The sequence below is a fragment of the Cuculus canorus genome, chromosome 3 (assembly GCF_017976375.1).
Source record: "Cuculus canorus isolate bCucCan1 chromosome 3, bCucCan1.pri, whole genome shotgun sequence".
Classification (NCBI taxonomy): domain Eukaryota; kingdom Metazoa; phylum Chordata; class Aves; order Cuculiformes; family Cuculidae; genus Cuculus; species Cuculus canorus.
The window spans coordinates 32,130,352-32,156,099 of NC_071403.1; the positions used below are offsets into that span (position 1 = coordinate 32,130,352).

At 38.2% G+C, this 25,748-nt stretch overlaps 1 protein-coding gene across 1 annotated transcript in view; it reads left to right on the forward strand.

Moving 5' to 3' along the window:
- Positions 1-21,211, forward strand: part of CDC40 (cell division cycle 40) — a 42,032-nt gene extending 20,821 nt beyond the window's left edge. The window contains exons 4-15 of the mRNA XM_054063147.1: positions 2,191-2,274; positions 4,237-4,376; positions 4,974-5,070; positions 6,748-6,887; positions 8,431-8,505; positions 9,162-9,207; positions 10,585-10,686; positions 11,956-12,071; positions 12,155-12,288; positions 17,167-17,243; positions 19,469-19,613; positions 20,760-21,211. Coding sequence (XP_053919122.1) covers positions 2,191-2,274; positions 4,237-4,376; positions 4,974-5,070; positions 6,748-6,887; positions 8,431-8,505; positions 9,162-9,207; positions 10,585-10,686; positions 11,956-12,071; positions 12,155-12,288; positions 17,167-17,243; positions 19,469-19,613; positions 20,760-20,937 — 1,334 coding nt within the window. The 3' untranslated portion in view covers positions 20,938-21,211. The remainder of the gene's footprint in view (positions 1-2,190; positions 2,275-4,236; positions 4,377-4,973; positions 5,071-6,747; positions 6,888-8,430; positions 8,506-9,161; positions 9,208-10,584; positions 10,687-11,955; positions 12,072-12,154; positions 12,289-17,166; positions 17,244-19,468; positions 19,614-20,759) is intronic.
- The last annotated feature ends 4,537 nt before the right edge of the window (positions 21,212-25,748 follow it).

Sequence of the window (25,748 nt, forward strand, 5' to 3'; positions counted from 1 at the left end):
CACGGGAAGTTGTGCTTGGCCCAGAGGCCCTATTCATTAGAATACTGTCCCTCTTTTACAAGTACCAAGCAAATAGAGTCCCAGAGACTGTGTCAATAGAGTTGAAGGACAAGTAAACCACTGTATTGATTTTGACATAAATCCAATGTAATATCTCTCTGCTGTTAACAGAAACCTTATAGCTTGGTAAAGAACTCATTGAAATAGTGGCTTAATAAAAGCAGGCAGTTAAATTAGCAAAAGTCTAATTGCAATGTCTGCTCAGTTTTGTTATCCAGGGAAGTAAGTCCTCATAACAGTCTCAAATAATTTTTTTATTGTTTGGTTTAGGTATAGGGGGAATTTCTATTTCATATGAAGGCACTGGTATATATTCATTCCCTAGATTGTACTCACGGAGCATCTGGGTGTATGTTCCACAGCTGGATCTTACCAGGTTTGAAGCTGGTCTGCAGGTGAATTGCTCCATTTGTATGTGAACACTCACTGTGCTCGTGGAATGGCTCTTCAACTCATTTCAGTAATATAGGTTTTTTTCCAGCGTCTAAAATAAATGAACTGGACTGTCTTCAAGGACTCTAGTCTTTCTGAGAAATGATTGGGGAGATGCTCGTCTTTGGCTGTTGGGATGGTGTTGATAGGTTCTCAGTTTATATGCACCAAAGAGCTTTTATGGGCCATTGGTCTCTGGAGTGGACTGGCTCATGTCCCACTGTTCATGATTGTCTCTGTGAATCAACAAAAACATAAGAATTAGATTGTATGTTGTAGAATTTCTTTGATTTTGTGTGTGTGATTACTGGAGGTTTAATAACTTCATTGCTTCTATTTTATTTTTTTTTCCTTCCTGTTACAGAGGAATTCTCATTAGGTTGTCAGGGGACATTTTGTCACTTGAATATTTAGTAAAAATTGGTGATGTGTCCACCAGGGTGCAGTCTTTCCCAAAAAAAAAAAAAAAGCCATGGTGGTCAGTAACTGTTCAGTGCACCTGTTCCTTGGAAACTAGATGAATTGTCTGTCTTATTCTCATAAGAACATGGTATTCACTTCTGGAGAAATAGAGGAAAAACTATAAAATGAGAACCTCAGTATAAAAAATTGTAAATATTCTGAATATCTATGAAATGCTGGTATATTTTATAGATTATTTATAAGCATAAACACAGCAGGTTTGCTGTTGTTTTTTGGGGTTTTTTTTAACAAGACTCAATAGCTATAATCAGGAGGTGAAAATTTGAATACTTAATTCTTCTAAAAATTAAAGGCCATTGCTGCTGCTTCTGAGACCATCCACATTAGCTAAAGCAATTGCTTGTAAGATGAAGGAACAAGCTTTCCCAGCTCTGGCAGGAGAATGAAATAATTTCTGCTGGGGGAGACAGAATATGCACAAAGCCCTAGAAAATTTAATTTGCGTTCCTTCTTTCTTCATCTCTGTCCTCTTCCTTCCATCTGTTGCCATCCACAGGACTGTCATAGATGAGTAGCACTCTGTTTGATTCAGTGGAGGTAGTGGGCGGAGAGCGTGGCTGCAGGGCCAGAGGCTGCTGCTGAAGCCAGTGTGGGTTCTCTGTGCAGCAGTAATGAATTGTTTTCAGCGTGCCTTACTGGCTTTGCAAACCAAGGAACAGTTCCCTGAACTAAAGCAGCATCTGTTTAAAAATCTTGTGTCACTAAGATAAGATTTTGAGTTATTCTTTTCCTTATGCCATGTTATAACAAGAAGAGGATGCTGTGGCATTTCAGAATCTAATGTTTGTATTACAACAAACTGATACGAATTCAGTGTTGACCTCACTTTTGGAGTAGGGTATTAGACCATGGACCTGCTCAGGTCCTTTCCCACCAGGACAATTCTGTGACGATGCCTCCTGTGACTACACTTTGTCTGCATCTTATGTTAACTGTTGTCTATGATATTTATTTGCTTCTCTATCTTGTGCAAATTTAAGCATTCTGGCAGGACTTCACTCAAGGACCTCATGATAATACTTTGTAGTAATCCTAATACGCAGGCCAAGTGGGAAGTGGATAGGATTTCAAAATGTCAACCTTTCCTCATCCCTAGCTCCTTGAGGAAACAGGAAAAAAAAATTATGGAATGTAAGGAAGGAGAGAAAGTAATAAAAGTTGTACAAAATAAAAAAAAATCGATATAACAGTATTTTATTTCTTCTCTTATTCTAGGTTATGCATTAGATCCCTCTATAGATAACCCTGAAGTTGCTACCAAATATATTGGCTCTGTAGAAGAAGCTGAAAAAAATCAAGGTAAATAACTCAGAACCTCATATAAATTACTAGCAACTGATGACTGTTTCAGTTTCTTCTTCACTAAGAAATGGCATGGGTATCGGCAAAGGGAGGAATTATGACTTACCCATGTCCAAAGACACGATAAATGAAGATCTGTTGCAACTGTTTGTGAAGAGGGAAGAGAAATATTGGGAGGCATTGTTTTCCTGAAGTAATAGATATTTAAGGTTATCATTATGTCAAATTTAAAATTAGAATATATAGTTGGAACGTAGCACGTGCCATTATATGAGTAGAGTTTATCTGTATATTTGAAACAGAGCTTTTTGGTCCTCTTAAATTCTGTTCTAGCTAAAATTGTCATATGTCTATGTTAGGATATTTGTATGTTGGGCTAAGCACCTTAACTGTGCTAATCAGTAGCAAACTGATCGCTCTGTGCAACCTCTAGCATTCTGTTGGGAATTGCATGTTATCTCTGCTTAGCAGAATTAAGCTATTCGGGTTATTTAGAAAAGAAAAACCATTGGAAGGTTGCCAAATGGTAAAGGCATAGCGTGCCACTGGGAGGATTGACTACCAGAGGCGTGGGGTTTGTAATTAATACTTTGATACAAGATATTTAACACTCTAAGTGACTCATTTGCATTGGAAAAATTGTACCTGTATAAACTTTACGGTTATGCTTTCTGTTGCATGTCTTATTTCTAACATCTTATTCACGTGTATATACAAAGAGTCTGTATTTCTGTGTCTTCTTCCATGGAATATATCCAAGGTTATCTCACTCATTTCTTCCAAAGTTAGGTAAAGAAAATAGACTTATTTTGTATAGCAGCTACAGACATTAGACAGAAATGGTGAAGAATCATTCAAAAAATAAAAAAATAACCTTTTCAAAATTAATTACTCATTAAGGTACAATTCCGTCATATGATTATTACTTTAACTTTTACAGTGCCTATTTCCCCTTAGTTATGCAAGGCTTTTTTTGGCTCATTTGCACTAGATGAGTATTACCCATGCTGCGTGAAAACATTGTTTGAAAATTGCAGATAATTGTATATGCAACTTTTTGAAAAACTTTTAAGTCATTACTTGAACATATTTTAACTTTTTTTTCCCATTGTATCTGTATTGTCTAATGGTTTGACAAATCAGAATCTGAGGGCACAGCATTTGTGAAAAGCTAGCTAGAAGTAGATGACACTGTCAGTGTGGATAGACTTTTTAACAGGGCTTGTAGCAATAGGACAAGTGATAATGATTTTAAACTGAAAGAGGGTAGATTCAGGCTAGATATAAGGAAGAAATTTTTTACAGTGAGGATGCTGAAACACTGGAACAGGTTGCTCGGAGAGGTAGAAGATGCCCTGTCCCTGGTAATGTCCGACATCAGGTTGGATGGGACTCTGCAACATGATCAAGTTGAAGATGTCCCTGCTTATTTCAGAGGCGTTTGACCAGATGACCTTTGAAAGGTCTCTTCCAACCTAAACTATGATTCTATGACTTTTTGCTAAATTAAAATACACAGGTGTGGTTGGAGTTTGGGGACATCTGTCTTATTTGGGTTTTGAGGGCTTTTTAGAAATTTAGGAAGATGAGAGGAATCAGAAGCCAGTTCTTAGGACTCTTTCAAATACTGCACTACCTAAAGTATGGAAATTGATGTATTTTTATAGTCTGCAGACTTATTGGTTTAAGAAATGCATGGGTACATGCATGGTTAAATACTCAAATCATGATACACAGTTTAAGTGGTTCCTCTGTTACTGTACATAGTTAGCAGTGTCATAGTTGGAAAAGTTAGCAATGCTCTGGCCATTTGCTCAAATGCTTTTTGCATTTTGCTGTGTGTATTGGAAGGAGGGGGGGTGGTGGGGGTGATGGTTTTTCTGTTAAGCTGACTATGATGTGACCTCTGATGATGTATGCTGTTTTAGCAGCTAGACAGTGCATTGTTTCTTTCTTCAGGTTTAACAGTGTTTGAAACAGGACAGAGGAAAATTGAAAAAAGGAAGAAATTCAAGGAGAATGATGCATCAAATATTGATGGTTTTCTGGGACCGTGGGCAAAGTATGTTGATGAGAAAGAAGTAGCCAAACCATCAGAAGTAAGTACTACTTTAATACAATAGATGAATTTTTTAGTACATTGTTGTGGTTTTAACAGAGATCCAACTGCACTAGTATTTTTTCCATGCTTTAGGGTGATAGAAACACTTCACTTGATATCTCCAGATAAGGTGTTCTGGATATTCTGTGTTCATTATTTGTGTGACTGTTTGGAAATAAAATTAATGTTATCAATATGTAGCGTGTAGGGTCTGATTAAAAGATGATCATATACAGAAGCAGCTTGAAAAGAGCTGAAAGTAAAACTTGTTTAAAAAAGAAAAGAAAACCAGAAAAACAATTCCTCCCCTCAAAAAAAAAATCTCCAACCAACAAACATCCTTCTTGTTCAGTCTGTGATGCTTAGGTGTAGCCTATGAATAAAGATAGTATTTAATTCTTTTCAATGTACATAGGTTTTTAATTTTTTTCTGGTTTTGATAAAGGTATTCTCTGTATTGATGCTTAGAAGTATTTCTTATTTAGAAAATGAAAGTGTTCTTAATAGTAAGTAAACGGTAGTGTAGTTCTGGATTTCGTTATGTGATTTTGAACACTGAATTTTTAAAAGTCAAGATCGTGTTTTATTTTTCCAGGAAGAACAGAAGGAGTTGGATGAAATAACAGCTAAGAGGCAGAAGAGAGGAAAAGTAGAAGATGATAAACCTGGAGAGGAGAAGACTATATTACATGGTAATGGCATCTTCCTGCCTGTTCTCATTTCTTGCTCACTGTGTTTTGTTGCCTGCTGTGTTAATTAGTAAGGATGGCAGACGGCCTCAGCGGTTTTGCTGAGGCACCTTGATGTTTCTGTATTGAAGATAATAGTGCTTACAGGCATAAGCGTAAAGGACAGGGAGATAGATAAACTTGGACTAATTCCACTTCATACTGTGAGGAGCAGTGTGGAAGTGTCATCTTTCAGGGTACTGGTTTTATTTATTTATTTTTTATAGTACTAGATGTACGTATTACTTTCCTGTTTTACAGAGAAAACATTTCAAAGTTATGAGTTTGGCTTAGTTTCAGCTTTGGAATTACTACAGTTTTATGTGTCAGTACTTTCATCAGCAGATAGTGCTTTGAGTTATGGCTTACGTACAATTTAGATAATCACTTGGACTTTATACTTCCTCAATTCTTAGTGTAAATGTTCTTGCTGTCATACTATGAATAATTGCGTATGAAATAATTACCCTATGGAAGCATATAGCATGTGGTACCTTCAAAGAGGATGCTTTGGTAAGTAAGTAAAATTTAACTGATTTTTGGAAACTGTTAGTTTGACTTTCTGCATAGAGAACAGTCCTGCCTTATATTGCTTGACACAGATAGTCAGGTAAACTAGGTCTCTCTTTGTTTGCCACTTTGTACGGCCAGGCCCACACACACAAGCTAAAGCATCCTTTCTTATATGCTTTTAAGAAGGGCTATGAGATACGCGTTGCTGACATTAGTACTTTGTTCTGTTGCAATATTTATTAAATAGTGGCGAATATAACAAACCTGAGATTTTGGCTATTGAGCCTCTGATAGATTATATAATATCCAACTATTCATGGTCTCTACCTGAAGTTTCACAGTAAAAGGTCTTACAAGATAAACTTTAATCTTCTCAAACACAAGCATTCCAGAAATATGCAATTATGTAGATATGTGTAAAGATTGATATTGTGCAAGAGGTCACTTTCACAACCAAAACTGCTATAATATTGCAGAAAATGAGAAATTAGTTTAATCAGTGTCCAGCTTAATGTCATGGCTGCCCAATGCAAGTCTACTCTGAAATATCCTTTTCTATGCACAATGCATCGCTGCATGTCTGACAGACCAGTCACTTCTTAAATCTGGATAAAGAGCAGCTACTGGCTACTGCTGACCAATACTGGTTCATACTAGTCAAATGTGGGTTTTGTCCCTCTGGTTTATAATTCTGTTGATGTGACTAACACAGCACAGAGCTGGCTGGAATGTGAATCACAAGCAAATGCAAGAGTTAGAGTTGCACATGATAATTTGTTAGAGTTACTGTAAGCAAACTTCTGTTGGCTGGAGAAACTGTCTTGCTGCTTGATGGTGAGTAAGATGGGGGGGACAGAAGATTGTCTTAATGTTCAGATGATCTGATTCCAAGCAGACTTTGCTGAAATGGCTTAATTTGAGCCCAACTGATGTCAAACAAGATTGCATATCTGTGTCCTACGAAGTGGGTTTTTCTCCTCTTTGCCTCTCCCTCCTCCCCTCACTTCACAGCAGAGCAGCGGTGTTAAGAAAAACCTTAATTGTGTGTGGCTGCTGAGCCTTTGAAAGATTGCAACCTCTAAAAATACAGGCTCTTGGATTCTCAGAATTCTCTATTTACCTTTTCAGTTAAGGAGATGTACGACTATCAGGGGAGATCTTATCTTCATGTCCCTCAAGATGTTGGAGTTAATCTCCGTTCTACAGTGCCGCCCGAGAAGTGCTATCTTCCAAAGAAACAAATCCATGTGTGGTCTGGACATACAAAGGTAGGAAGTCGTGTTCGTGAGTGTGCATCATAAAAAGCCACTTTACTTTATGTCTGAAGCTAGTAGCTTCTATAAAAACTGAAGTATCGCTAGAAGGAAGGAGTATTTTCATCTTTGCCACATTATGCATGTAATTGGTTGCATTATATGCTTGTACAAGCTGTTTGCCTGCTCAATTGCAGTCATTTACCTGCAAATGCTTTTATGAGCATAATAACTTCCTGGCATACTTTAAAGGGACAAATATTATTCAGTGGCTTCTGTGGGATTTGGAGTTATTTCCTAAACTACCAGATGAATGAGAGTAAGGCTGATTCTAGGTTTCCCTGAAAGTGTTTGGGTTTTGGGGGGGGGGGTTGTAGAAGTACTTTAGGACTATTTCATATCCAGCTTGTGAAAAAGTTACATAGGTTTTTGATTATGAAGCATCAGCTTTACATGATTTCCAAATACAGCTGTTATCCTCGAGAGATCTGCCTTGTTAAGTTTTCATTGTTAATGCTACTTAACATTTCCAATTTCTTCTTGTGCTGGAGTCTGTAACTATACACATAATTCCGGTATTAAGTATTTCGCTGATAAGATTTGTAAAGCCTGTACTCAATTTATTGCTTCTTTTGTCTCTTGAGGGAAGATGCAATCGACAGCACCTTAGTGATATGTGAAAGATGGAAGAAATGAGGACACACAGAACACTTTTAGCTTTTATGCTTTTTCAGTTGAGTCACAACTCTGAAACCTTCAAAGATTGCTGCACCAAAAAGCTTGTAGCTGCAACTGTCGGTGCTTTCCAGAATAACATCTCCTTCCCGAAGCTTAGTCACTCCTCTGTCTATTATCCTGTTAGAACAGACTGGTGCATAAAATAGCTTTTTCCTTCAAACAAGAGATGAATAATGATATCAATTAGAGAAGTAGAAGAAAGATGGGCTGACAAATCTAGAAAAGCTGGGCAATATAAGTACGCAATAATAGCGAGGATAAAGCACCAAACTACAACCAAGGGTAGGAGGAACTGGGTGGAATGTGAATAGAGTAATTGATGTGAAATGGAATGAAGGGACATCAAAACATGAGTACTTGTCAGTTCTTTGGACTTTCTCTGCAAGGAGTACCTGAAATACAGATAGATGGGAAGATGCTGTGCCCCAGGAATCTGAGTTCAGTGGTTAGAAGCCACTGGTAATATAAGAAATGGAGCTGGCCAGAAATTTTGTTTCCTGGAAAACTTCCTCACCTTCCCTGCCTGACAAGGCTTTATTATACAGACAAAATCACCCCAACCCACAATGTGTATTTCTTTACTGTGTTCACCACAGTAATGGTGTGAGTGTTGAAGTGAATCAATTAGTTGCTAGTAACAATTGTTCAAAATGCATTGCTGTTTCTAAAATGGAATGTTAATAAGTTATTTCTTGTCAAGATACAGGATCTGCATATTCTGTGAAGATAAGCTTTAGATTTTTGCTTTGAAAAGAGGACGAGTGAACCAAGGAAATATCTAGATCCTCCACTTACTGTTTAATTATGTACTTCTTTACAGGGTGTCAGTGCAGTTAGATTGTTTCCTCTCTCTGGGCACATATTGTTGTCATGCTCTATGGATTGCAAAATTAAGGTGAGTTATTTTTCTGTTTTCATGTATGTATTTTATATCACCATTGAATACGGACATGCATTTTAGAATATTTAAACATTTGGTACTTCTACCAATACCTTTTGTCTGTGTTACTGTTGTTTTTCTCACTTGATTTTTAAATTACAAATTCATTGGAATGAAGACAGAATAATACACAAGACGCTGGGTGTTAGAACATTGTTAATCACTTAATAATAGCATTTAGAAGGTCACAGGTTCCTTAGGTTATCGCTTTTGTTATTATAATGCATTTTCTGTGAAGCTCAGTTTTACAACTAGCAATGGGTTTCTGCTGAAGTGTTTTACCAAAGGATTTGTGGTATTGAACTAATCTCATTTTAGTCCAGCAAGTTAGAAAGTCCAGCTATTTTATTTTTTTTACTAGCAAAATCTTAGGGCTTTAAAATTTGGGTATGATAAGGGGGGGGTTCAATTATTTTAAGGGGGTTTTGTTAGCAACATGACAGAGCATTCCTGTGAATTCGTGGGTAGATAGTTGTGATAAATCAGTAGATGTCATATATTTGTAATAATTTCTTAAAAGATATTACCATATATATATTTGCTCTTAATTTCTGCATCATTATTGTTTAACAACTGACATCTTTTTTTCCTCTGTCACTTTCTTTTCCAAGTTATGGGAAGTATATGGTGATCGAAGATGTCTACGAACATTTATTGGTAATAGTCTCTTTTTTCAACTGATGTATATTTAAAAAAAACTTCATGGAAGAATATGATTTAGGTTGGCTTAGTAATTTATCATTGAGAGGACTTGTAGGCATCCAGAGCAAATGGTATTCAGTATAGTCTTAGCAATAAGAATTGGAAAAGGTGTAAGTCTTTTGTGAATCTTTGTTCCAAGCAATTTAATGTTGATATATAGCACCTTAAAACAAAACATTACTGTACTGCAGTCATCATTACTTGATGTAAGACTCCTTTCTGGAGTCAAAATTGTGAAATTAAATTGCCCCATCTTCATTTTGAGAATCGCAGCTCTCTGTATTTATGCAGTGAGGGCATCTCATGGTCTGATGATCCCTTGTCTCCTCTGTGCTGATCTTGTAGTGTAAAAGCATGGGAATTTTTTTTTTTTACATTCAGATACTGCCTTTGTTCACATAACAGGTGCTTTTTTTAAAGCAGATAGCTGAGAGAAAGAGAAATACAAACTTCTTAGCAGCCTTGAATGCAGAACAAAAGCGACTGATACTCCTTTTGAAATGGGAACATTTCTAGAACACCGAGTGAATATATGTTGAGTAGCAACAAAGAAGTCTTTTTTTCACCTAATATTTCTGATGACAGCAGTGTGGCAAAGATGATGGCTCAAAAAAGTTCTCTCTCTCAATAGACTGCTCTAGTGGAACAGTGTGTTTTCCTCAAAAGGTCTTTGTTATCAACCTTAATATCGCCTGCTATTTTGCTGTATTTATGTTACTGTGCCAATATTTTAACTAAAGAGATGCCCTACAAGTCTGATGCAGTGATCAGATGAAAGTGTTGGAGTTGAGGGATAGCAAGGTTAACACCAGATGAAAACATTCTTAATTTTCTGATCTAGTATTTCCCATATTTTGTACCTGTTTTCTTATTTTAAATGTTCCTCCTTTGAATGCATCTTCTGTAATGTTTGTCTCTCCTCTTTTTCATTAGATGTTCACATTTATTACTGTGTTTTAAACTTCTCTTACAGCTTTTAACCATGACTGGGACAATCTTTGAAGCAAACAGTACTTCAAGTACTGCTTTGTACATCAGTTTATGAATGATGTGCAGTGGTTGGTTCTGTGCAATGCTACTGTTTCTCTCTCCAGTGCATTAGAGGTGTGGGGATTTGGGGGTTTTATTCACATTGTTCTTTAGGAGTTACTTTTTCTTTCTGCCTTGAGTCATTCTTTACTAATACTTTTGAAAAGTTACAATAAGAGACTTCCATGTTTTCTTTGCATTGTTAAGGACTGGGACATTTAACTTGAATAATGTTTTAAAAGAAATGTTAATTCTAAGCATGAATAAATGGAAGTTTATCATTGCATTTTTTCTATCTTGTAGGACATAGTAAAGCTGTTCGAGACATCTGTTTTAATAATGCTGGCACTCGATTTCTTAGTGCTGCATATGACCGCTATCTTAAACTCTGGGACACTGAAACAGGTAGGCTTGTATTTGTAGACACTGTTATTTGGCACTATCTTTAATTAACAGTAAATATCAAGATATATTATCAGTCGGGTTGTTTCCAATTATTCTAAATATCATCTTGGAATTCAATCTTCAGGCTTTCATTACAGGATGAAGCGTCTTTTTTTCCTAAATGCTTTGTTGTTATCTGTAGTGGTGCAATTGACACTGCCTACATACCTGTTTTTTTATATCTGTTCATTTGAGAAGGTTGATAGGTAGTTGTAGTGCTAGCATAATTATCAACAAAAAGACAAAATTTTACCAAACCAGTTAATTGCATGTTTACATTTACAGGCCTATAATTAAGTAATGAAATCACACTTTAGACCTAAACAGCTTAATTTAAAAGAATTATTTCACTTGATCTTTTGGCTAGCTTGAACTAGCTTGAGACTCCACATAAAAAAAGGTGGTGGAATTGGAGCTGTTGGTATAGAAAGTGAAGGGTAGGCCTGCCTGGGAGATACTCTGTAATATTCTTCTCCAAATAGGGTCTGAAACTAAAAAGATATAGGATAGATTTTGTCAATATTCCTTTAAATTTGTGTCTGTTTCCTAAGACAGAAAGTTTCCATGTTTGAGAATGACATTGTGTTCTTGGTTAGCAATGCCACTAGTCTTATACAGGTGACAGCCAGAAAGGTACAAGTCAAATTTTCCAGACTTGAGTCTGAATTCAGTTATTTAGACACCTGAAAAATGTGCTGAGCTTTTGGGTTAAAACAGGCTTCTGTAAGTTACGGATAATATAGAGTATTTATGGCTGAGGCTGTGAGAAGAGGTCAGTGATTTGTTTTGCGGTTGGATTACTGTTATCCTTTTCTAGGCTTAGGATCGAGGAATTCTTGTCTCAATTTTAAGTCTCTTGTCAAAAAGATCTCTGATCCTAAGGAGGTGATGATATGCAAAGGCAGTGGTCAGTTTGTGATATCCTGGTGAGTCCTGATGTCCTTGATATGTCCTGATGACATAGTGGGTACTTGTTTGGAAACCTGTAGTAAAGGTATGGAGCAGTTCCGATGTGTATGTGTTTATACAGATGCATGCATACAGAAAGTATCATCAACCTGCAGGGTAAATTCTACGTACCCTCTAGTCCTCTCAAGGGCTTTAAAAGAAATATTTCCTGCCGATAGTGAAGGAAATGTAAAATGGAAGATTTTTATCAATATCTGCAAAGAACTTATCAGCCCACAGAAATTCCAACCTGACACACTATGACTGGCTTATCTGTTGCAGGGCAGTGCATTTCAAGATTCACAAACAGGAAGGTTCCTTATTGTGTCAAGTTCAATCCTGATGAAGATAAACAAAACCTCTTTGTTGCAGGAATGTCAGATAAGAAAATTGTGCAGGTATGCCTACTTAATATTTCTTCCTCTAAAAACTATGATATTTAGTTAGAAACGAGGCCTTATTCTGACTTTTCTACTTGTAGTGGGACATTCGAAGTGGTGAAATTGTGCAGGAATACGATAGGCATTTGGGAGCTGTCAACACCATTGTGTTTGTGGATGAAAATAGAAGGTTTGTGAGTACGTCTGATGACAAGAGTTTAAGAGTCTGGGAATGGTAAGTTTCAAAAATTGAATTTTAAATTGAAGTAAATTATGAGCAAACTGAAAAGATAGTTTATTTTTAAAAGAATTCACAGCAGGTAGGACACTGGAGTGTACTGAGTTCTAGCTAGCTGAGGAAGAGCTGAATTCAAATTTCTACAAATTTTTATGTAATGATATATGCAGCAGCTAAAATGTTTCATAATAAAGTAGAACCAGAATAGTCTCAGCTATTGTTGCTAATTTCTGATCACTGTTGTTGGGTATATACTCTGCAGAATCATGCATACCTGCCACTCAGTCTAGTACGGATCATAGTTCTTTAACATTTTTTCTAGTGAAGGAAACATCCCTTCCAAAATCTTAGTATAGTACTTTCAGTGTCTTTCCCTATTAGATATCAAGAAGGATTTAATTACTGTTGCTAGCTTCCTGCCTTACTGCACTGCAATATTTGAACGTTGTTTTTAAAGCATTAATAATTAGTAATTTAGCTTCATATTTTATCTATTAGAATATTTTTTCTGGATATTTTGATCCTTAAAACCAGTTGCTTTCTATCATGTTGCTAAATATTAACTAACCCATCCTAGCTTAATGCTCGAGACACTTCAGAGATTTCCTTCTCCAGCAAAGAAAGTATAAAACAGCCCTGTCAGCCTGAAGCACAGTGCACTCTATTAGTGATCGCTATTCTCTCTCTTTTCCCTAAGGGCATATTAGCCCTTAAATTAACCTTTTAAAGAAATATCTGCTCTGTTACATTAGTGTATGGCAGTTTTGAAAGCTTTGAATTTGGATGCGCATAGTATTTATTATATAATATTTAGCCCAGGTGTGAAGTAGCCAGTTTAGTGTAGCTTCATTTCTGGTTGTCTAGGGGTTTTGGCAATTATTGATACACACAATAGGCATATAATAGGTGACAGAAAAGCAAAATTTTTCTAAGAAAAATTAATAAAATCATAAATCTAAATTACTTCCAATTTTTAACACATTTGGAAGAAACTGAATCTCTCCTATCTGAAATGTTTTCCGTAAGGTTCTAGGTACTAAGATTTTTTCAGCTTAGGGCTTCTTAAGATTTCTCTAGGATTTCAAATTTCTTTTTGAAATAATGATTCCCATGTATTTAGGTATCAGTTTCATTTTGCCATTCACACATGCAAAGATATTGCACAATATGGATGCTAGTTTGACAGCTCTGTGACTAATCAGTTCCTTCCTAGCTTTTTCTTAAAAAAAAAAATGGAAGAGACTCCAGTCTGTGGCGTTTGACTGCAACCCAAGCAGCCAGCAAAATCCTCAGCCTGTCTGTGATCGGCTGCTATCGTTGCCAGTAGCAGCGGTGGTAATGACCATAGTCTGGGAACCCAGGCTTAGGCTAGACGTGTAATGCTGTCACCATATGTCGCTCCAAGAGAGCCTGTGTTCAGCCTTTCGTAATTAGACCTGTGTATTTTACTGAGCTCCTTAAAGAAAAATCTTTAACATGTCGTCTTTAGTAAGGAGTATCTCCTCTGTGGCGAGTGGGAGGATCTCACTTGCACAAATCTGTTATTTCCTTGGGATTAGTTTGCCCTTGTTTTTTGAGCTTTGTGTTGATGTCTGAAATAAATAGCGAAGTGGGTGGATTTAGTCACTCAGTGGGGAAGAGCAGGAAAGGCAAAAAGGTTCTGGCATGAGAACATTGCAACCTGATTGTTCCAGTAGCAGAATTTTTTTCCTTCTGAAGAAAAAAATATTTACCGAGCTTGCTGTACACTGAAGAAAGGGCTCACTTGTTCGTATAATAGGGAACTCAGCTGTAGGAAATATTTTGTAATTCAGTCTTCAGGGTTTTTTTTCTTTTAGTTTTATAAAAAACAAATGGTGTCTTCCTAGACACAACTTGAAAAACCTTTCTCCATAATCTGCCATGATATACGTTACTGGATCTGTAGGCAAATTTCTGTAATTTCAAGATACAGGTTTTTACAGTGCATTCAAACTGAATCAACGTATTCAGCACAGAAGCTTTTAGAGCTTGAAAATTTCCATAGCGAATTATTTCATGCTGCACCTCGAATCCTTTTTTTCCTAAGTTCATAAGGAAAGTGATTTGCAGCTTAGGGTGATTTGGTTACTCCACCTTTTGGCATGTTTCTTCATCTGTTCTTCAGTGCAATATTTCTTCAGTATCCTGCAGAAATAAAGCAGAAGTAATTATGACCTGAGTATGGCCTTAAAAGCTAGTAATTAAAGCTGGTCTAATTGCTTAGTTTCAATTGTTTAGAGGAATTTTGTAGTATGTTTTGTAAACACTGAGTTGGCCAGAGCTGGTAGGGGGATGTCATGTCACGCTTCATCACAGTGAGGAACTTCTCCCCTGAGAATTTAAATTGCCTCTTCCCAGGGATTAATCCCATGCATTGATTTCGCTGTGCTGTACACTGAATTGCAGGTGGTTGTTTGCTGAAAGTTCAGACTGCAGGTATAGGACAGACTCTTGCACATTAAATGGTTTCTTTAGGAGTCTTAGTGGGAACACTTTAAAATTTGTCTGCTTTTGCATTTCATGTGATTGTACCATTACAGCAGTGATATTAAAGTTGGCATGGATATCATTCTGTGTCTGTTTTTCTAGAAATGCAAAATGTTATTTTGTCTTTGTCTGCTTCATATGTGTCTGATCCTACTTGGATAAACACTGGAATGATTTGGGCAATTGACCTTGGAGGGTTTTATTTCCTTTTTTGCCTTCAAGTCAGCTAGCAAAGCAAAACCCATACATTAGCAGCTTAGTTATTACCTTGGCAGGCTTAGAAGACTTGTCATCTCTGCAGAGCTATAGCCTTCAGCAGGCCTTTTCTTTCCATTTTTCCTGGTAGAGTGTTGGTGTCTTGAAAGAGCTCTTCCTGATGTGCAGATTCCAAAATTGGATTGGATTGGGTTGGATTTGGGGTTTTTTCCTGCTTTCTTTAAAAGGACTTTTCTCTCTCCTCCTTGGGGAAGAAGTTGTATTAGAAGCCCAGATTATCATGTTCCTAAATCTTTGCTAGCAGATACTACTTTTGATATTTAAAACTTTTCAGCCTTTGAAATGCTATGAAGTGGGGAAAGGACTTGAAAATCTTTAAATTTAAAATTTGAACGAATAGATCAGCGTGAATTTTGAGGTCCAGCAACCAAAACAGCATCCTTTTTGCTATTTTTTTTAAAGATTTTTTTTTAAGGGAGCAGGCTGATATTACTTATGTAGCAATTTGACTGGAGGCAAATGTGAAACATAAATTTATCTCTTTATTCTGCCTAATAGTTTAATGCAGCATATCCTGCAGCTGTTTTAAATGTGTCTGGTAGGTTTCAATCTAAAGCAGAGCTGTCTTGAATAAATTCCAGTCGATAAGCCTGCCTTCATTTGTAAAGGGAGAGAAAACAGGACGAGCTGTGCTGCATTTAAATTTCTCTCTGCAGTACAATTCAGCATTGGAGATGCATCTTCTGTGATCAGACTTTTTTTAATAGGGCTTCCAATAGGATTACTTTTATCTGGCATTGAGGACTCCAGATGACTTACAGATGAGAAAGTGTGGGATGTTAGGACCTCATCAGAACCTGGCCTTACTGCAGCAATGACCTTGTGTCCTGTTGCAGTTAGGGATTGTTTGGAAGCCAATTATCCCTGCACGTGCTCTTATCCACAGTGCGCATTAAGTGAGTTGCCCTTCTAATGCAGACGGGTAAATTTCTTATAACATTTATCTCACAGGAGCATTTGTGTTGCATCCCGACAACAGAGCAGCTTCTCACCCTGCTGCCCATGTGCACATTACTTCATATAAGATGGCAGGGAACAACTTATTCCACAATAAAATAGAATTGCAATTACTTTGCTAATGCCAACCATATTGCCATCCAGTGAGGCTCGGTCAGCGAGCACAAGGCAGCCACCCACAGTCTCTGCTCCGATAGTGTCCCAGCAGCTCTTCTGCTGTGTGAATTAGACGATGAAGTCATAACCATCCCCTTTGTATTAATTAATGTTGCTACAGAACATTTTGTATGTGTTTTCTGCTGAATATGTTAATCAAATCTATTTTCTGCTGGGGTTTTCTTTTGTTTAATGAGAAAGACACGTGCATGCCTTCCCTTCTTATCAGCCTTATAGTGTAGGGTATGAGGAGTACTGTGAATATGCACAGCCCGTTAGTAATTCAATTTGTATAGTCAAAACCAAACAGTTCTGTGGAGTAAGGATTAGACTGTACTTGTTTTTTCCCTAGGTCCGCATGCCTTTGTACAAGACACTATATGTTCTTAACATACACTGGCACAGCCCTGTATGAAATCAAGATCCAAGAGTTCACGGTTCAGTTCAGCTGCGAATGTTTGGAATTGGTTGGCATCCTGTTTGAGGGAGATCAGGAGGAAAATGGCATTGTCAGAGAGATGAGAGAGGCTCCCATTTTTTATTTTATTTTCCTTTTAAGAAAACGCAGAAATACTCTAGTTAAAACAAAACTCAAGTCAGTAAGACATTCCAATAAGACACATGCATATATCAGTCTATTCTTGCTACTTATATGAAGATTTTATAATAGCTGCAGTTAAACTGGAGCCAATAGAGTATCTTTGTGTACCAGTTTTACTCTTTAACAATTGGATTCTGCTTTAGACTGGGTCATTTGATTGGGGTAGATTGACTCTATCAGAACTTATCCTGTTGATGGGTACACAGCTGGAGCTCTTTAGATGGGCATTAGTAATATTTTTGAGCTTTTGTGCATTCTTCCTTTGGACACCACCATATGCTCTCCGTGGCTCAGTGGCTGAGTAAATCAGCTGGCTGGAGACAGCCCTCTGGAAAATCTCCATGTCTTCATAAAATACATACTTCTTCCTTTTGCAGGGACATTCCTGTGGACTTCAAGTACATAGCTGAGCCAAGTATGCATTCGATGCCAGCCGTGACTTTGTCTCCAAATGGTAGGTTAACACTTTACTGCTTTATAGGCCTACTTTATGTAGACTATATGTCTGTAATGTTGTATCCCTCTGCCACCCCTAACTACTCCTCATCCACACCCCAATCGGTGTGTGCATTGATTCCAAGATCAGACTGGATCTTACTTTGGTTTAAAAGTTTTAAGAAGAACAACTGTGTCAAAATGAGGGGTTATATTAGGATAACTGTATCAATTTAAATTTAGAACTTCATCCAGACAGAGCAAAGGACTTTCTTTTCATAGAACTACAACGCACTCTTTGCTGTATTTGATATCTTAAGAGAAATGATGGTGGCAACTGACAATGGCTGCAAAGTACTAAGCATGTTCAGCAGTCCTTGTGGTGCCTTTGTCAAAGCAAAAAACGATGTTGCACGTGATTCTGTTAACGCCGTTCATTTCTGTTCTGAATGTAGCCAAAATAACTCTCACATAAGAGAAATCCCAAATTATCTATTTCTGTATGTTAATGTTTCACTGGTGGTTATGTGCTTCAATTAGAATCAAACTGAAGAAGGATAAAAGTTCAGTGCCTCCGGTAATCAGTGAAAATCCTTCTAACAGGAAAAAATCTGTTGTCCGGTTTGGCCAAAATTAAATATTTTTAATGGTAACATTTTTAAAGCGTTGCCAGATTTACAGTTAACACCCATTATGCTGAGTAGTAAGTAGCTCATCAGCTTGTTGCTCAGCTAATGTTTTCAGCCAGCTATCAGCATCAAATTGTATTTCCTTTGCAGTGTAAATATTTTTATTCTTAACTATAGAGGTGGGTTTCTAATATAAAAAGGAAGATTCTGGAGAAGGAGATAGCTGCCTTTAAAAATGTTAGCTTCCCAAACTGGCCTATTTCAACCCCTGTTTCTGACATTGCACAGCTTGGTGTATTCTGATCCATTTTTGTCAGTTCATCTTGTTCTTCCACATTGAAGTACTGCCTTCCTCATCCTTTTCCCAGTTCTGGCTGGCCAGCATTTTAGCATTTAATTTCTGAGATGAGGCAGTATTGATGTTACGGATGAAGTAGTCATCTTCGCAACTCAAGACATCACCTGTCACATTAACTAACATTATCCAGACCCAAGTAGTCCCAATATCACACAAAACAAGTTCCTTCAGAATAGTTGTGCTATAGACTGTGCAAGGCCCATCATGCGTCATTTTGGAGTTAAATGAGTCCTTTAAAGAAAACTGGATTGAAAATTTTACAGATGTGTAACTTTTCTGCTCAGAGGCACTCTGATTTATTAATCTTAATCGATTAAGATATACTTTCCCAGCAAGACACTGATTTATTAATCTTGTCAGTTAAGATATACTTCCTGAGCAAGGCAGGAAACAGACCTTTTAAAAAGTAGAAGAGGAGAATAATGTGCTTGGGGTACACATTTGGTTTGTTTCTCTGGGAGGCTGCAGAAAGTCCTCAAATTCCGAGCTAGTAGGTGAAGGTGTGATCAGATTTTCAGATCAGATCAGAGTCAGCACATTTAATGTTGTTGCCATTTGCATGAAAAACTAAAGCAGTGACGATGTGCAGAGTTCAGGACAGAAGCCTCTGTTCAGTGGTGTTCTGGAGCACATCATCTTCACTGGATTCACAGGCAGGAGTTAATGCACTGCCAAGACACAAAATGAGATAGATTTAAGTTTAGAAAAGCCTAGAGTTTTTTTGTCATTGAAGCATTTTTATTAAATTGTATTCCATTAGGGCAGAGAAAGCTAAATGTTTGCAAAAATTTCTGAGTCTATCTCAGACCTCTCTTTCCCATAAAGAAAATAAAAGATGATCATCTTAGAGTACCCACAAAGCAGGTAATCAAATAGATTGCAGCTATAGAGGGGTTTTTTCACCTCATCCGGATTGCTTGATTATGTGTACCAGCAAGCTTACTCAGTAGCTTAAAAACCTATCAGTAAGTCAGTGAGGTTGATGCAGCACATTGTTGTAACAGTCAGAGCTTTTCAAGATTCCTGAGTGTATTTTGTAGGAATAGGCATCCCAAATTCTGTCAAACATAAGGTTTTGCCTCTTGGCAGTTGTACCAGGAGAAGCAGTATCAGCTGCTACCTCGAACCCTGGTACAAAATGAAAATCTGGATTAAGATAGTGCAAGAAAAGTTAAAACAATCCCTTAAAACTTTCCAGGTAGGTCTGTTTCTGCAGATGTGACGCTCTGATGGCACCTTTGTTTATTGTGTTTATAGGAAAGTGGTTGGCTTGCCAGTCAATGGATAACCAAATTCTGATTTTTGGAGCTCAGAATAGATTCAGATTAAACAAAAAGAAAATTTTCAAAGGTCACATGGTAGCTGGCTACGCTTGTCAAGTGGATTTTTCACCTGACATGAGGTAAGTTTTTATGGGAATGAGCTTAATCTTAAAACTTGCTGGTACAGACATCAAATTCCTTTCTGAATCCTCTGCAACGTTCATTGATGCACGGCTATCCTATTAACTTGGCATCAGGCAGAATTCTCTAGCCAAGCAATGGAATGGAAGGTTTGCACTTGTAATTCAGTAGTACTAAGTTATACCCAGCAGTTGCTCTGAGCAACATTTAGAAAACAGTCCATGTAATCCATTTTCCCCATTCTGCAGAGATGACTTACACTGGTGTTAAACCATCCAGAGAGTCCCCTTGTTTTCCCTAGTTCTGGTACAGCACAGGAGGCTTCCACTTCTGACTTGCGTGTGGCTCTTTTGCATGTTGTCTGCAGCACAGGGTCTATGATTTCACGGTATGCACTTGTCTAGAATACCTGGAATTTGGACTTCCCGGGTTCCCCAGTTTCATAGAGAATCATTTGATTGGAAAAGACCTTTGAGATCACTGGGTCCAAACGCACCTGTGCATTACTAAACCATATTCCTGAGCACCTCATCTACCAGTCTTTTAAATACCTCCAGGGATGGGGACTCAACAACGTCCCTGGGCAGCCTGTGCCAGTGCCTGACAGCCCATTCAGTGAAGAAATTTTTCTTGATATTTAATCTGAGTCTCCCCTGGCACAGCTTGAGGCCAGGTGTGGCATATGTATTCTTGTTTATGGTTCAAAGGACTGTCTTTTTCATCCTGTTTGCTTAGTAATATGCCCATACATTCACCACTGTAAGTACATAAGAAACTCATTACTCTAAAAAATGGGGAATAACCTCAGCAAAAATGGAAGAAAAAGAAGAGAGAAGTGTCTATAAATTTTAGAGATACTTCTAGCACTTTCTCTTTTGCTGATGTATCCTCTTTAGTTCCCGTAACACAGAGTATGGTATAATCACATTGCTTAGCACGTTTACCTTGCAAGTGATGAATCACCTTCTGCAGGACTGGTGCACTTTAGAGCGCAGCATTAATCCTAATTTTTTGGTAGGTATGATTGCAGACTGTCAGATAGGAAGCTTACTGGGTGAAGCTCTTTTCCGTTGCTTAATGTAAAAGTATTAATGCAAGCAGTCTTCACACGTGATACAGCTTTTATTTTAATCCTGTTAATACAGCTATGTGATATCTGGAGATGCAGATGGAAAACTTAACATCTGGGACTGGAAGACAACAAAACTCTACAGCAGATTAAAAGCGCATGATAAAGTCTGTATCGGTGCAGTGTGGCATCCACACGAAACATCTAAAGTCATTACATGTGGCTGGGATGGTCTTATTAAATTATGGGACTAAAGAGGATGCTATGCAAGTCCTGCACACATCTGAGATTAGAGTGAACTCTCCTGTGAGGATGGGTGGATGTGTAATACTGCAGTTCTCAGCTAGCTGTGTATATAGGCACTGAAGATGGGAAATCTTAAGAAGACACAACCGAAAGGATATAGTTTTAAAAGCAACTTCAGAATATGAGAAGCTGAGGCCATCTGAAGCATGCAAAATAAAGTGTTAGTTTGTCATGTCTTTGTGCAAAACTCTCTTGTAAAATAAAATGATTTTAAGAAAAATATTTTTGTGGTTCTGGCTGTCAGAGATGTGGGGAGTTAAAGGACAAAACCAGCAATTAACGTAACTCTCTTCTTAAGAAGAAATCTTTATCTACTTCAGTAGAGATGGAAAAGATGCATTTGTTTATTTGGTTTGGGTGGTATTTTGTTGTCAGCAGAATATTTCTACCTTTATGGAACACAAAGCCACTTGCCAAGATCTGTTAATTTAGAGTAGACATGAAGAATTAATCAGAAGGTAGCAGTTGTCAGATAAACTGCATCAGCTGAAGACTGTGCTCATAGACTCTTGATTTCTGTGTTTTTAGCAGTCATGTCATACTGATCACAGGGTTTCATTTTTGCAAGTACTCCTCAGTTTCAGGATTTTGCTTGTAATGTTTGTGCGTTTTGTTGGTTTTTCTCTTCTCATTTGCTGTTAGGTTCCAATAAGCGTGACATATTAAGAAAAGAAAGCAAATGTCTCATGTTCAGTTTGGAATACATTGTATTATAAGCATTGAAGTTTTTGTCAACTTAATGTATATACATGTCACACTTCTACTCTTTAAAGAACTTATTTTTAATAAATCATTTTATAAAAAGTCTGCTTATCTTTATTCAATTCTTCTGTCTAGCAGTGTCCCTATAAAATATTTCTTACCATAGGTATTTTAATTTGCAGCTGTACCAGTGTTCAGACAAACTCACTCTCTTGCTCTGTTCATGCAAAACTAGATCAAGCTGGAAGCCAGAGAAAATATCCTTTAAACTCCCTATCTACTCTTTTTGAGCACATAATGGAAATAAGAAATGTGTAACAAATTTGTCCCATTTGTCAGTCTTTAATTACAGTTTTGAATTACACTATATTGTTTGCTATAAATCCAGTCACTGCCCATCAATTATAAAAAATAGCAAAGAAGTAATTGCCTTTATTGACAGCAGAATAGAAGATCAGGTTCTTCTGTAGATGAGATGCAAAGAATCTCAAATTGTGTAAGTGGAAGAAAATGGGTTGGTTGTTTTGTGGGGGTATTGTTTGGTTTGGGTTTGAGTTTTTGTTTTAATTTCCTGTTGTGGAAGGATTTCTTAAGAAAATAACTCTGTTCTTTCAAAGAGTACTTGCCTAAAGTTAGACCCTCGTGAGTGAACATGGAGCTTGTGCGGATTTGGTCCAATTCTCTGATGAACCTGAGCTTCAGAATCTTTCCACTGTCCACTGTGTAACTGCACCAAGTTTATATGTTTCTGTTTATTTTCCCATTTTGGTAGCCATGTGTACCTGAAAAACTCCATGGACTGTTCTCACAAGCGATGCACTGGTGGTAACTGGGTATTGCTTCACCTTGCGCCCGTGCAAGTACGGAGGTAGGAAATCGTAGAGCATGGAGTGAGACAAAAGAGCTGATCCGGCGTGTCCTGAGGCCTGACCCCTCTGCAGGGAGAGAAGAGGTTGTTCTTGTTTCTTGGCTCTTCAAGGTGTGGGTGGGAGTGAGCTGCTGCCACTTCGCAGAGGGTGAATTTCCTGTGTGGTTCTTTTCACAGGGAAAACTCTACTCCTTAGCCGAGAGCTGAGCCCTGGTGTGCCGTGTGCCTGGGTGCCACTTCGGGAGAAAGTGGGTTGAAATAATTTAGAAGAGTTTTCTTCCTTCAAATACATTTCCTAATGGAGACATGGCAGTGTGCCCTGACCATTAACAGCTTATAAGTACAGGGAACAAGGGAGAAGAGGAAGAACAGCACAAATTCCAAAAATTCTCACAGGAAAGTAGATTAGCTTCCATATCAGAAATACCCTTCCTAAATGCTTAAAAGCCTTTAAATCATAATAGAGAAAATACTTGGCTCTGTAGTTGATACTCAGATTTTCCACACGTCACCTACCAGGCAGAAATTTACTTTTATATATATAGATACAGATATAGATATAGTGTGTGTGCAAAGTATAAAAATGAGTGTGTAAACTTTTTAGTCCTACACTGGGTGTTGTCTTTGGAGAAAAAAAAATAAGAATGGTTGACTGAGTTCTGCCAGAGTTCATCAGTTGGGATTAAACCTTTGCAACAAGCCCAGAATCAAAATTTCCTTAGAAACTTGCAGATAAAATCCTTTGTCCCTCACAGTTGGTCACGGTGTTAATCTTTCGTGGAATTCCTCACGTCTGCATTGAAGCCCGCAGGGGGAATTTTTATGAGGATAATTTGTTCTTGTCCCCTTGAGAGTTGCAAACTCCAAAGCTCATGTTGTCAGCTAGTTTACTGTGCTCAAGGATAGACGGTGTGTGTCTGTGTGCTGCGAGTCTAGACTTGTCTTTCCAGCAGCCACCTGGGAAAAGATTTCTTGCTGGGCTAATTAACTTGAATCATGTCCTTCTCTTATCTTCCAAATTTCATATTTTGCTAGAAATTGGTCTGTTACAAGTGTTGGTCAGAAGAAGTCTAGACTGGGACCCCTGGGCTGAACTTGACGTGTGAGCAGACAGAGCCACGGTAAAATGCAGTGCTGGGAGAAAAGGCAAGGTGTGTTTCAAGTTCCCCCAGTTTATTCTCCTCTAACATCAAGCAGAGAATGCACTAAAGTGGCTCACACTGAAAGGAGCTGCTTGAGAGGGCTGGAGGCATGCATGCTGCGCTACCGGGAAGGAATACATGCAAGCCGGAGTGCAGGGCTGCTCATACAGCATCATAATTTTGTTCCCCTCTATCATGCATCTGTAGCTTTCAGAAATGATGTGCCAGTGTGTTGCCACTTTTATTAATACCAATTACTTTTACAGTGAAGTTTTTACAGATAAGCAAACCACCTCCATCATTCTTGGAGTTCTGCCTGGGAAGCTTCTTTGGCCTTGTGCCATCTTTTTCTTGGACTTTTTTCATATGCAAGAGGGGGAAATATCCCACATATCCTCATGCAACTTGCTGATAAGAAGGCTGTCTTTCTTGAAGCAGATGGTCTTGGCATCTGTCTCCGTCAGAGTTTATAATTGTCCCCAGTAAGATGGCGCTGCTCAGTCTTTGCCCTCATTGCGAGGAACAAGTACCTAAATTACTGTACATCCAGAAAAGTCCAAGATTGTCTTGTAAAAAGCCAGGTTTTAGTAATGGGAAGATGTTCAATATACCATTCAACACTGATCTTTAAAGGCTGATTTAAACAGTGAGCCTTGCAGCTCTGACAGCCCAAGAACACAATGTACTTCTCTCTACCAGCTGGCCATTACAAAATCCTGCTCCTGTTTGCTAGGACGCTGCATATGACAAGCAGCTTGCACAAGGGGGAACACATGGAGGAGGGAGGGAGTTTAGCTTGGAAGACTTTAAGCAGTCGAACCTATGCACCAGAAAAATCGGTTGCCAGGGAGGTTGTTCCTCTAGAGACTACTTAAGGACTTGCTACTGGAGGTTGACTTCACTAGCATACACTCAAAATTTAAGCCTCATATCTTACAGTAAAATATGTCTTTTCTGTCAGGCTTACTGATAAAAACAAACAGATATACCACAGCTGTCTTGCAGCACTTAAAAAAAAAACCTGCTTGTGGCAGGGTTGTGTTTACGGAATCACCTTGCAGAGCTTAAAGCTTTTAGAAGCAAGTTCCAAGGACTTGCAGCAGGGCAGGGTCATTGAGATTCAGCAGCTACACTGGAAGTTTGACCTCAGACCTGTTTGTTATCTTGTTGTATGATAGAACAGTTAAAATGTGTTAAATGCTAAAGCACCGAACCTTTCTGAGTTTCCTTTTAACCTGCTGTGCTTTGTGCTGCTGGGACACCACTAAGGTGAAATGGGATTGCAGATGCGTTGGATTTGTCATTCAGAATCAGAGGTTCTTATTAGGCCTTGGGTTTTTTTGGTTAGTCTGAAAGATGTCAAGACTAACTGAGCCTGGTCCCTCCCTGATTTGGGAAAGGAAGACCACAACACAATTCCTCTAGGGAGTCATTTCAGTAATAGGAACTCTATGAAGCTTCAAGACCACTGATAGTTACCCAGGTGTGGTTCTGGGAAGTGCAGATCTTTCCAGTTCTCCCAGCCTAATGGACCCATGATTGGTGTCTTGCTCTAACTCACCAGTTAAACACCTCAATTGTGGAACAAGTGTTTTTTCAGTGGAATTTAAACTCTTGCAAAGCAACATTAAAAAAAAAAAAAAAAGGCCTATGTGAGAGGAGCTGTAACACGCTATAACTTCACACCTTAACTTGCGCCGAGCTGATTTCCCCACACCGCTGTGACTGCTCACCCACGCTAGTTGGTTTTTATTTTGCTTCAACATCCACGTAGAACCTTGCTCCCTCAGCTCCTCTGCATATACTCCGTAAAATGTAATCCCTTCTGATATTCCTTGCTCGGGACATAAAGAGAAAAACTGGTCTCTGAATGAAATCAGTTGTAAGGCCATGCATCTGCAGGGGGGAAAACGTAAGCCCTATTCCCCAGGATTTTCAAAGCCATGTTGAGTACATTTAGAACAGCTTCTCTACAGGAAGTTCCTCTCTTCCTCTCCCCTGGTGTCGACCCTTCCGGAGTATCTTGGGGCAGGGGGACAAGTTGGTT